Source organism: Poecilia mexicana, unplaced genomic scaffold (assembly GCF_051168715.1).
Source record: "Poecilia mexicana isolate PSO_F unplaced genomic scaffold, ASM5116871v1 scaffold_17, whole genome shotgun sequence".
Taxonomy (NCBI): Eukaryota; Metazoa; Chordata; class Actinopteri; order Cyprinodontiformes; family Poeciliidae; genus Poecilia; species Poecilia mexicana.
The window spans coordinates 17,072,418-17,085,615 of NW_028263386.1; the positions used below are offsets into that span (position 1 = coordinate 17,072,418).

At 36.1% G+C, this 13,198-nt stretch overlaps 1 protein-coding gene across 2 annotated transcripts; it reads left to right on the top strand.

Annotated features, from left to right (window-relative positions):
* The first annotated feature begins 36 nt into the window (after positions 1 to 36).
* Positions 37 to 6,468, top strand: LOC106931458 (uncharacterized). Of its 2 annotated transcripts, XM_088014475.1 has the most exons (10): positions 37 to 186; positions 731 to 763; positions 828 to 884; positions 998 to 1,021; positions 2,255 to 2,287; positions 2,412 to 2,444; positions 2,571 to 2,603; positions 2,799 to 2,939; positions 4,368 to 4,456; positions 4,548 to 6,468. In XM_088014475.1, exons 1-10 carry the CDS (start codon positions 129 to 131, stop codon positions 4,635 to 4,637), a joined length of 591 nt encoding a protein of 196 aa, XP_087870601.1. In that variant the 5' UTR covers positions 37 to 128; the 3' UTR covers positions 4,638 to 6,468. The 2 variants fall into 2 exon arrangements, with proteins under 2 accessions (XP_087870601.1, XP_087870602.1); XM_088014476.1 differs by lacking the exon at positions 828 to 884.
* Positions 6,469 to 13,198: the final 6,730 nt, after the last annotated feature.

Below are 13,198 nucleotides of genomic sequence, written 5' to 3' on the forward strand. Positions count from 1 at the left end.
GCTGTTAAACTGAACTGTTTGACTGAACCTGTAGAACTAGAATGTCTGCATGCCAGTATTCTAAATGTCCTGTTCTCTAACGGCACACTTAGACAGTCTGATTAACCTTCAGACTTGTTCGCAGAGAAATGGCTTTGCTCCTGCTTTACTTTATTCTTGTCTTTGGGGAGCTATGTTCCTGTAATGGTGAGTTGAAAATGACATTCTACCAGCTTCTAAAAATGCCTCTTGAATCAAGATTTCTTGTAACTCTTAAAATTGAAAGTAATCTGTCGAAAGGTTTAAACAATTGATGCAGAAATGGCTTCTTGCCATGACTTTAATGGCAACAGAAAAGTTTAGTCTTAGACTTTTTTTTTTTTTTTCTTTCCACAGGTAGTTCATGGGAATCGACACAATTATCTTTAGGAAACCAAAAACCGGCATGCTATAGCAAAAGATTTTCTGTTTGCATAAAATAGGAAATTACTCATTTAGTTGTGTATTAACTAGAGTATCCAAATGGGGTTGATCACAAGACAATCTTACTCGAGCTGGTTAAGTTAACTTTGATAGCTTACCTTGCAAAACACACAGCGGCTCCATAGATGTACCAAATGAAGATAACATCACCAGCTACACTGCCGATACTCGTATCGCTTCAACGAACAGCCTCTGAAAGCAAAGGGTTTTGTATCTTTAGTTGAAATTAGTTTCTGAAATTAAAATTTTGCTTTTGTATCTCTTATAGCACAAACAACATACAGAAACGCCAGTCCTTCAGGTAATTTCATGAATGTAATTGACATTTTCCACCACTCTTTGTTGACCTTGTGAAATGTGTCCAGAAACTTCTCTGCCAATTTCCTACAATTTTACTGGTACGATTCTGCATCTTCACATAGGTATGGGGTGTTTCAAATGCATTTTGCATTTCTAAGCATCACAACACATCAGGATTGTTTAATTTATACTATTCCAGTTTAATTTGACTAACTTGTGCTTTGTCATTTCTCAGCTGAAACGGTAACAAATGCAACAGGTAATCAGTCCTTTACCACTAAATTGTAGGCTTAGATGTTTTTAAACTTTCAACTGGTACCTTGCTTAATGGCTGCTTTAAATTATATATATATATATATATATATATATATATATATATATATATATAATGGCAACCAATCTCACTGAATTTCCAGATCAACTCAGCTCCACCTCTTTATATTTAATTTAACCTGAGGAATTACACCTCAGAAGTTTTAAATGGAACTTAAAATAGGAGACTTTGAGCACAGAAATTAATTACTTCAAAACAGGTTGATAAAAATATTGCACATGAAATTAATACAATATTCTAATGAACAAAACCAAATAGAAAAATAAGAAAGCCCAATGGGCAAAGTAAACAATATAAAATACAACCAAACTGATGACTGTACTACTTAATGAGAGACTGCAACAGGAGCTCTTTTTTTATGGGAGAAAAATCTGGTTAGTATCTGATTAAATCACAGGGATTGAGAGGAAGATTGATTTGTAGGTTTAATTGGAAATATATTACACAAACTAAAAATATGTTTGGGAGAGAAAAAAAATTGCTTGATCAGATCTTTAGACAGACTTGGACAAGTTGTTTTTTTTTCTTTTTTTTATTAGGCAGTCAAGTCATTCAGGGAAATGTCATTGCTTAACTTGTTTTGTAGCTCACTTCAATACATGATGGGAGTAACCTTATTTGGCAGAGTCCCAAATGTTTATTTGCGTAGGCTTATGAAAGCTTTTTTGTTGTTTTGTAACTAGTTGCTAAGTAAATCTTCTAACTTCTCAAAATAGAATGTCCCCAAATGAAAAGTCAAAGATGATTATCTGTAGAAACCAATTGGACTGTAGTTTCGTTGCTGAGAAGAAAACCAGAGGAAACCCACAACAGCTATGTGACCCAGTGTGTGTTTTTTTTTATTTAGGCATTTCAGCTTGGCTGCATTTTTCCCTTGTCATGAGTACAACACATGACTCATGCATTGCTTGATTATTTGGGGATTTTAAGATACAAATACTAGAAAATATATGAGGTGTCATGCACAAAACTGAGGCAATCCTACCAAAGATGGTAAAAAGTTAAATTTGAAAGCTTATAGGCTTAGAAATAGCACATATTCAACCATTAGTTTGGATCGCATGGCAATCACTGTGCTTTCTTTGTCATTATTTCTAGGTGAAATGTTTTATTTACTTTAAATTTAATTTGACTAACTTGTGCTTTGCTCTTCACCAGCTGAAACAACTGTTACAAATGTCAGCACAACAGGTAAAACAACCACTAGTTTCATTCAGAGCATAAATTTTCAGTAGATTCCAACCAGCTAGCTAACTGAGCTTTATTAGTTTTATTTATTTTATTATTCATTTGACTTGTATTTTGCAATTTCCAGCTGAAACAACTTTTAGAAATGCCAACACAACAGGTAACCAATGTTTTCATTCCGACAGCTAGTAAATTTTCAGTGGATTCCAACTAGGTAACTGAGCTATTTGTCTTAGAGTTTTCTTTCTTTTAAAATTCATTTGACTTGTGCTTTGCAATTTTCCAGCTGAAACAACAGTTGCAAATGTCAATGCAACAGGTAATGCAAACACAATCACAGTTTTCACTCCTTTAATTTACTCTTGTGCATTCGCTTTCATTGCTCCCATTATTTTTGTGACCCTTGTTTCAGGGTCTGCCAGTCAAATTACTTCATTATTTCCACTTTAAATTGAGTATTTTAAAGGTTAAAAAAAAAGTTGAGTTTCATCTGAAAAAGCTGTGCTTTCTGTAGTTGGTCCAGGCTGCTCAGATCCACCAGTACTGTGCTGCGCGGGTCTCAATAATGGCTGTCATAGGAACACGTGTTTCTGTGATCAGGCCTGTGTGACTTTAGGGGACTGCTGCTCCGACTTTGAGTCAACCTGCAAGAACTGTAAGTAAGAGTAAACACAATAAAATAAGAGAAAATACATAATTCCTTACAATGCAACCTAAACTCAATAGTGGAGACTGATTAAATTAATTAAACATGCGGTTCAAGAAGGAGGAAATTAGTCCTTGTAAACATGCTAGACTTCAATAAACAAACGTATGATAAGCGTGATGGACAGTAATCACAGTTGATTAAAATAGCGCATGTTGCACCTTTAAAAAGAACTTAAAAACACAGATTTTCACTTTTGTGTAACTTTATTAAGCAAAATCTACAGGCTTAACACACACTACATTAAAATTGATTTTGCATTGCAGTTGCCTATAACATTTAAAATACCGTAGTCTCTCGTCTTACTTTTCTTGACAGCAGTAGATATTTTAACCCAACAGGAGATTTCCAGGTAACATTAAAAGCTGCTCAACACCAATTAACCTTTAAGAGTAAGAAAATTAACATAATTTTCTGGCACAACACTAAAAAGTGCCATGATTTCATCATTTGAATTAAATGTGCAGTGAAAATCCACCTCTATTTAATATGGTGCAAGTGTTTTTATGAAATGGGAAACACTTTCTCTGTCAATTACAAAATCATACTTTGAGTGCATTAACATAAAAGTCACACAGTTATGATCTGACAGTTTTCTCTACAGTCTTCAATTCAGCCAATAGCAGCACTCCTTGTCCTCCCCAAACTGAGACCACTGAGTCACAAGCCTCTGCGACTTCTGCTGACTATAACACATCAACTTCCACATTTACAGGTTGACCAACTGGTTAACCTGACAGTCAGAGGTCAACTTTCATTTTAGCTGTTTCCTCAAAGGCTGAGGAAACAGCTAAAATGTTACTTCCTGACAAAACCTACGTGGGAATTGATTTCACCGGAGAAGAGCCGACACGATTAATCATGATGAATCGATTACTGAGATAACTATCAGCTAATTTAGGAATGGATTAATCATTAACTGGAGCATACAGATTCAAAAAAACCATCATTTGCTGAAAGAACAACATGCTCATAGCAGCAATTAAGCTAAAATCGTACAAATAGTTATGCATTTTGCATTTCAGATAAAAATCTTAATATGTTCTACCCAAGACTCAAGAGGCCTATTTTTAGCTTCTCTTGGTTAAATTAAAAATCTGAAGAATGTGCCATTTTTAGTCTATTAATAGTAAAAAAAATAATTGATTACTAAAAACTATTTAGTTGCAGCCCTATGCTAGAGATGATGATTTAATTATCAACAATCAAATTGTTCAGAGTGTCAAAGGATTAATATTTTTATGTAAAGCTGATTTTATTTCTTAGGGCTGATATTGTAGCTGATTGGTAGTAAAAATGAAGTGCAGAAGAGCAGAGTGAGTTTGGAGAAGAAATGTCAAAGTGCAGAGTTTAGCTGATGCCATTTCTTTGTTTCAGATTTCCAATCTATGACACTTCACCTAAAAGTCTCTCTGTTAACCCGTGGAAACAATAACAATGATGGGATTTCTGATGCTTTGTTTGGCGTGAGTATAAATCCCCTTTTAATTTGCATCACACATTGTCAGGATCACAAAGTTATTTGCTCACAATTAACGGGTTTCTCCTTTCCTGCAGTATTTATCCCAAATCCTTCTTGAGCCGACCTGCAATAATTGCTCTCTGACAATCAAGCACATCGTATTCAACCAAACCCCCGGGGGATAGAGCTGTATATGGTGACGCAGTCACTGAAATTGACAGTGAGCTGTGCAGGAAAGTTCTGGAGTTAAAATGTTTGTCTTTTATTGGTACCAATCCTTATTGTAATTTTTTCGGCAGGTTCTAAGCTCTGTTTTTTTTTTTCTTCTCTACTAAAACTGGTAAATAATATAATTGTTCTGTAAATCCAGATAAACAATTAAACAAATTCAACAATAAACTGTTGAAGGAAAATGGCACTGATTCACAGTTGAGACGAGATATTTACATATACTGCAAAAAAAAAATAAAAAATTAGGAGAGAAACTTTGTAGAGGTTTGTCGGACTTCCTCCTGCGTCAGATGCTTGTACACATACATCCACAGGCGGCTGACGTTGTCAAACACAAAGGCATAAAGCATTAACATGCATAGGCGGATGCCCACAATAATCCACTGATGCACTAAGAAACTTTACCTACACTGATTGTGCTTACCTAGAACACAGCAGTTCAGAGGTTGCGGGACTAAGACAAAACCAGGTGCATTGCGACAGATTGCAAAAGTGTGGATTCTGCGATTCCCAGTGATTTGAAACAAAAACAAATAAAGAATGGGGAAACAGATAACAATCCTCATAGTTAAAAAAAAAATTGTCCCCAAACTTGATGAGCAGCCTTGTGGTGCCAAGAAAGGCTGTCCATTCACATTACTGTGCCATCACCTCAGGATTGATTGCCAACAGGTTTGCCCGGGAATGTGCGCAGACAAAAGTGAGTATTTATCTGACTCATCTTGTAGGAAACATAAAATAAATTTTAGGTGATGCATTTTTACTTGATGCGGTTTATCACACCACTGCTCACCTGTCGGATTACCATCATATAGCCTCGGCTGTCCACGCCCAGGTTTTCAATCTGGAGGCTATATCATAACTGACACGAATGCCTCCGATCATATCAGCAGTCCTGATGTGTTTTCACTTGTATCTTTCTGGTGGATGTCATCTCAAGTATGGAAACATGCCTGTTGATTTCAAAATATGCAGTAATTCTCATGTCCTGCTGCTCTCTTTTTGCTGCTGAAGAATCTGTTGTTGAGTAGCCATGTGTTTCTTTCAAATGTTCATCTTCTTGGCAAAAACTAAAAATAAATAGCAAAATGCCCCTGTATGTTTAATCAGCTGTTAATTTCTCTGAGCCCCGAAACAACTAAGAATACAAATACGGTGTGCCTTTTTCTAAAGTCTCTATAAAACAATTGAAGTCAATGGGTGCTCTCTTCATGACGGCAAGTATGTATTGCAAAAAGAATGAAAATTTCAACTTTGTCAGAAATTGGTGTTTTTATCTTTTTCTATGCAGGCAACTTGTTTTCTAGTTTTCTCATGGGGCATCTAATATATCATCATGTTATGTGAGGCAGTGTGTATGACTGGGATACATTGAAATAGAGGGGCTGCTCCAGGTCATGGTAACTGGCAATAATCTTTTGACATTTTATTAAAAATGTGCTACAAATAAAAAAAAGTTACTATTAACAAAAATAAGATTATAATAAAACTTAGCTTAGTTTTTTTTTTTTTTTTTTTTTTTACTTAATTTCTCTCCTATTATAAATATATCTGTGCATCCTCATCGTATGCTTTGGAGAATGTGTGAATTATGTTACTGATTTGGATCAATCTTCATGCAATGTAAATGTGATTTTCAATTTAATGACCAGAATTAGGATACCAAGTACATCATGAGCTCTTGACTGTAGTGGTGTTGAAGTTAACTGGGAGAACAGTATTATCTGCTGCAGAATAACTTCTTGTTGGTGGCGTTAGCTTTAGCCTCCTGACTACCAGGAAAAATATATTATATTTTGACCACCAGATGGCAGCAAATCTCTGGTTTAGAAAGCATGACTCTAGCAAAGGAAGAATAAACAAACTAAAGTTAATTTGTGATATAAAACGCATTTTTATGGAGACATCCAAAATAACAAATAGCTTAGTTATGTTCACTTACAAAGAGAACCTGTATTTAACAAAACGCTGATGCTTAATGTTTAATTTATTGCAAGCGGACAATTAAAAACATTGAAAAGAATCCAACATCTATTACAGTTTTCACGTTTGCCTTGCTACGATAAATTGAAGTGTTAGCATTTGAAGTATTAGGAAATATTTGTTCAAAATGAGAGCTAGTTTTCCAGGGGCGTGAGCCTGTACAAACACATGCTGACCCCCTGCTCCTCACAGGAGGAGGACGAGGCAAAAATTTAATTATGAAGGGCGAAGTGAAAACAGGCCCACTCAGCCTTAGGGACCGGCAGGAGCGGATAGTTCAAATTAGAGCGGCATTGTCCGCCCAGGTCCACCTTTGACCCCCCCAGGAGATTTAATTGTACAAATCGCACCAAAGTTTTGTGCATCTGAGAGATCTAGAGCGATACCTGCGTGTCCAGCTGACTGCTAATCTGAAGCATCCTCCTTTTCTCTTCGTTTGGTAACTTTTGCAATTCGTGCCCCAAATCAGAAGCGTGTGTTCTCTCAAGAAATCCTCCCCAAAACAACCCACCGCTCAACTGAAGTTAATTCTGCAGAGGGAGTCCTGGGTTCGCATTTCACCCAAAGCTTTGTAAAGTTGGCTCTGATGGGGTCACTTTGGGGTTGAAACGATCTGTAACTGTGCATACACTGCAGATCAATTACAATATAATGACAAAGGAATGTCCCTCAATTGTGACTACCGCAGAGCCAATGTGGGCCTGAGATGTCGTCATGTTTTGGAATAATCAACTGCACTTTGGTTAAAAATAGCACAAAATACTATAAGATCAATGTTCATTGTCAGGACGATATGAAATATTTTTTTAAAGCCTAATTTGGACTATTTAATTTTTTCTTGATTGAATAATGTATTTTTATCTTGCAATGCATTGCAAAAACGTACAGACCCCTGCAGCTCCTTCTCATCTAATATACTCACAAACAATGAGTATAATGTCAATGTAGTTTAACCGATGGAAATATAAAAAGTACTGCATAATTGTGAAGTGTAAGAAAAAAAGCTCTTAGTTTAATATATATATATGAAAAGTGCAGCATACACATATATTGAATCCCTTTTATTCTAATACCTCTATATACAATTAGATATTTGGCTTTAAAGGTCAGCATCTTAGGAAAGAGATTCCACCTGTGTGTAATTTAAACTAAGGAGAAATTCAGAAAATTGACTATTTTATTTCAAAGAGCACAATTTAATCCATTATCTGAAAATGGAAAGTGTATGGCACAACTGCAAACCTCCGAAGACAATCAAATATAAAGACTGGGCAGGTAGATCATTTGTCAAAAACAGCAAAGAGGCCCACGGTTCAAGCGGAAAGATCTGTTGACATGACAAAAATTTGTCTTACACTCCACAGGTTTGGCCTCTTACTGACAGTAGGGAGAACTAAAAAGATGCAGAGGACACTACAAACATATGGAAAAAGACCCTCCAGTCAGATGAGACGAAAACGTAACTTTTGGCTTGCATACAAAATGTCATATGTGGTGGAAACGTTAAGTGTGCTCATTGCCCCGAACAGAACAGCACATAAGGGGAAACTAGTCAGAATGAATGTGTTTCTTGACGGTGGTAAATACAGGGCAATCTTGGAAGAGGCTGCAAAAGACTTGAGATCATTACAGAAGTTTAGGTTTCAGCAGGACAGGTCTACACATACAGCCACAGAATAACAACCTTTAACTCTCTGCGCACAATAAACTTGCAGTTGTAACTGCAGGGAATGATGATTCTGCAAAGTACCGTCCTGAATCGATGGCGGAACATTTATGTCCACCACAATTTTAAGATCTTTATGTAAAATAAAATAAAGAGCTATGCATCACTTTCCTTCCTCCTTACTGTTATGTGCTGATTTGTTTGGTCTATTATGCAAATTGCCAATAAAATAAATAGAAACTTTAGGGTGTTATGCAATAAAATGTTAAAGCTTAAGAGAGTTCAACACTTTAGGAATGTACTCTAGGTATTCAGAAAAAAGTAATAAAGCTGGTTAATATTTACACTTTTTTATATTTTCTAATTCTTTAAAACACACATACACACACGCATTCGTGGAGAGAGTTCATCATTCCTAGTTCCCTGCGGTGTGTGCACGTTGTGGGCCCCGGTGTTATTGATCCTGATTGGGCCTCACAGGAGGAGATTCCGGCCCGCCATTGACCCACACTTTTTGCATGTTTCCATCCTTCTCTCGGATGATCAGAGACGCGTAAGTCTCCCCTCATGTCAGCCGACTGGCCGTACTTGCGCGAGTTTTCTGATTGTCAGTTGGCGAAAGGAGGGGTAGCGGGAGGAAAGGGGAAAATGAAGTTACTGAGAGTCTCGCAAAATCACTAGCAGGTCTCGCCTGACGTTTTTCTGGCTTGGTGACTGTCAAAACATTCCCCATATGCACCCGTACCCCTCCTCCGCTTTCCCCCAGAAAGCCTGTGGCTCACAGGCTGCTCTCCTCTTCAAAGTAAAACTTCTCAGCCATGTGGCCTGCGTTGCATGTTTGTGTTGACGGGCGCCTCGTTCCTATGAACTCCTCATAGGGATCCTTTTTCTCTTCATCGCTGCCTATGAAGCACTTAAAAAGTGTCATGGCGAGGAAGGAGTAAAAGAGCATCACAAAAAGTATGTAGAAGTAAGCATTGTCGTAAGTCTCCCTGGAAGTGGAGAACGCCGGACGAGTGTGAGAAAGTGGACTCGTGGTGGAGTTGGAAAAAGTCCTGTTCACTTCCACGTCGTGGACGGCGAGGCTCGCGTCCTCCAGAATTTGCTTGCATTGACTAAAGAGAGCAAGGAAGTGGGTCCGGTTCGTGCTCTTCATATTTAAATGTAAAAAAAAAAAAAAAAAAAAAAAGAATTAACTAGAAGCCAAATAAAACTGAAAAATGTGCAGGGAAATGAACATGGACAACGGAAAATGGGCAGCAAATGGCACGGGTGCACAGGAGGGAGGCACACACCACTTTAGGAAAGGCATGCTGTGAGCCACCCACTCTTTAAGTGGCTTGATAAGGTGGCATTTCTCAGATAAAGCTCCCCTTTTTCCTGCACAATATGGCTGAAGCAAAAAAACATTTTGTTGGGTAAGACAAAAACTAAAATTAGTCAATTTCCTCTCATCAAATATCCTGACTGTAAATACCTTTGCTTCAATATTTTTAACTGAAATCTTAATATTTTTTTAGCCCATCGTCTTTGTCCTTCTTCCTTTCACTTTTAATTTGGGGGTTGGAAGCTGCAGAAACGCTTGGATTGTTGTCAGCTCCGGTCAAGTAGTCTACTCATTTCAAAGAGTGTTGGGGTCAGAGGTTAAGTTGTCTCCAGTGTGTAGCTGCTTGACTGACACTTTGTTCCAAAGCAACCCCTTTGACTTTCTTTTTTTTTTCTTTTACTCTTACAAGTTCAGAGCAGTGGTAAAAGAAAAAAATAAAACCTTTCTCAGAGTTATAAAAAATATAGCAAAGTTTAGTTTGATCTCATTTTGGTCAATCAGCAAACTTAAACAAATGCAGCCAAAGAAGCTGAATTGCAAAAAAACAAGACAAACAAACAAAAAAAAAACTAAAAGCTAACCACACAAACAAAAAAAAACATAACAAACACACACACACACATTTAAACACACATTTATGCTCGTTTTAGGGCTGTATCATAAATGACACCGACAGCTGCACACCTGATTCCTGAAACTCAGAGGGAAAGCGAGAGAAAAAACAGCGGGGAATGATAAAAATGCGCTGGCGATTTGTTTAACCTTCTGGGGACTCTGCCCACTGGGTGAGCAGTGTTTTTCATCTCTGTTTGGCGGTCGGAGCCCAAAGCCGTCTGAGCTCTGTGCAGCCATGTCAGTGACTGATGTCCCAGTGTGTCTGAGGCCTGTCGGCCTTATATAATTTACAGCCGCTCTGCTTTAGTCATTACGGGGTGTGAAGGAGCCACCGGGGAGCGGGAATTTGTTCGAAAGGAGTGTTTATGAAAGAGGATATATTTATGATTTAGTGCTGGAGAGTGTGAGTGAGACAGAAAATCACACAAGACCAAAGTCCCTCCAAGGCACATAGAACCAATATGACGGGAAATCTAACAGGGGTCCCTCTGAGTATAGCTTAGATTGTCTTGTTTAATTTAATTAAAATGCAACAGATGATACAATTCTTAAAATTACATGTGGCTAACCTGAGGCAAATTCGGGCAAAAATCAAACAAATTCTAGACATTTTACCATGCAAAACTATAGGTGTATAAAATATCTTAAAGCTGTTAAATTATTTTTTGACAGATTTTATTTGCTGTAATGCCAACACTTATTTTTTATATATATTTTTTGTTTAATATTTTTGAGTAGATTTTTTTAATAGACAAAAGAACTGTCAATACTTTTAAAAATACAATAAAAAGCTATATTAAATGTTCTAAGCACTTGTTATGAAGTATCTTGCATGTGTGAGTAAAAATAAATAAATAAATAAATACATAAATAAATAAATAAATAAATAAATAAATAAATAGGTGCCCATTTGATAAAAATGTAATGTTTGCAGTTGGAAATATTAAATACTTGACGAAAAACATAAATAAACTTCTATCACATAATATATTTTCTTGGATTATTAATAGTGCTATTAACTGGTCAGTTCCAGTGAAATTATGTTTATCTGTAATCTATGTAAACCCATTAATGACGAATACAAAACATTTCCAAACTGAAGTAAAACAAACACATGAACCATGAAATATGTTTTTACCAAATATGTATCTAGATAATATTATTTGACAAATGTGTTTTTTAAATAACAATACACAAAAAAATCTCACATTATAGATAAAATATGATATTTTTGGTTCATCTACATTTCTTAAGCTGTACATTTCCACTATTTTTCAGATTATTTCATTTATTTATTTATTTATTTATTTATTTTAATAAACAGACCGGTTTAGTGACTTAACAGAATAACATGAAAAATACTTTCAAGTCTTTTTCAGTTCTAATATCTCACACAGCTTGTACAATTTAACTGAGAAATTATAAGTTTGAGAAATTATAAGTTACGTAAAATTAAAAATAAAAATGCTGCACTTACCCGCACTGCACAAATGTTCAAACCTTCCATTTTTGCATTCAGTCCTCTCTGGTGTACAACCAAATTTAATTATTGGGAATATAAATCGTCTAAAATACGGTTCAGCTGCTGCAGTAGAACTTTCCATTTGTCTATTTACAATCTTTAGGCTACAGCCATCAAAATGTACAAAAGTGAGAAGAGCACAAACAAAATCACAGTTTTGTTTCTTTGTTATCATTTTTAAGGATGTGTTTGTTTTCTAAGTGAATATTGGGACGCATGTCACATTATTTCTGAAAAAAATATTTTACAAAGGTGATTTATTCAAACCATATTTAAATATTAAATTTATGGTGTAACGTTCACTTCTTGTGCTCTGTGAAATCCTGGTGTTTTATCGGGAACACCAACTTTTCAGTTCTTTTGTTTAATAAAGCTTTTATAGTATAGTTTTGTTGTCAATTAGACAACACTATAAAAATACATTTTACAGAACTGCAGGTTTCTAATTTTAGAAACTATCTGTACATTTTTTTTAAGTCCGACAAACAAATGAAAATATTCCAAATGTAAAACTTCTGTATTTTGCACGTTGTTTATTATAAATAGAAATAGTGCTATGCTTTACACAAAACTTCTTACAACAACAACAACAAAAATAAATCACACAATTGTAAATTAAAAAAAAAATCATACAAAAGAAAGGGAATAATGAACTGTATGTAAGACTTAAGCACAGTGGAGCAGTTGTAGGAGAATTACTGTAAAAACAAAACAAAAAAAACAATAATAAATAAGGAGGGCACCTACAAATCGACAAGATCCTGAAAACAACTATAACATGCAAAGCGACAACAAAATCAACAGTCAAGATGAAAGTTGTACTCACTGGTAGAGTCTCTTAATATACTTTTTGGCAAAAGACTGTATGACTACATTGACTTCTATCCATTGCTTGATAAGTTCCCCTGACTGATAAATGCACTCACCCAAAATTTTATACCACCAAAAAAAAAAAAGAGAGATAGCTAATCGAGGATATAACTGGAGATCCTCGATCTGTGTTCATTTACAGCACATGAGGTATGAATGTATTGCACTTTCTTTGGGTTGCACCAACACCACTTGGCTTCAGTTTGTGCTTTCTTGCTGGATTTCCAAACGCAGCCGCGTGTTCATGTCGAACTACATATGCATGAGTCTCGTCAATATACAGTAAGACTTTGTCATGAAGACATTCTGAGAGAAGTATTACAGCTGAGCACACTATCACCAACCTGTCTAACCTTCGAGCACAAAAAAACCCACAGAGGCACCTGGGGCTGGAAAAGCCCACATTACATCTCCGCCTTGCCGTAGGATCCAAATACAAAGTCCTGAACATTCAGTTCATACACAAAGTCCCACTTCCCTATTTTTTTCAGAAAAAAATAGAAAAAAACAATTTTCTTGGTCCTTTCAGCTT

Excerpts from the sequence above, each read along its gene's own strand:
- LOC106931458 (XM_088014475.1), top strand. The coding sequence starts at position 129 with ATGGCTTTGCTCCTGCTTTACTTTATTCTTGTCTTTGGGGAGCTATGT. Across the intron at positions 2,288-2,411 it reads TACAAATGTCAGCACAACAG|CTGAAACAACTTTTAGAAAT; the intron begins GTAAAACAACCA and ends TGCAATTTCCAG. Across the intron at positions 2,604-2,798 it reads TGCAAATGTCAATGCAACAG|TTGGTCCAGGCTGCTCAGAT; the intron begins GTAATGCAAACA and ends TGCTTTCTGTAG.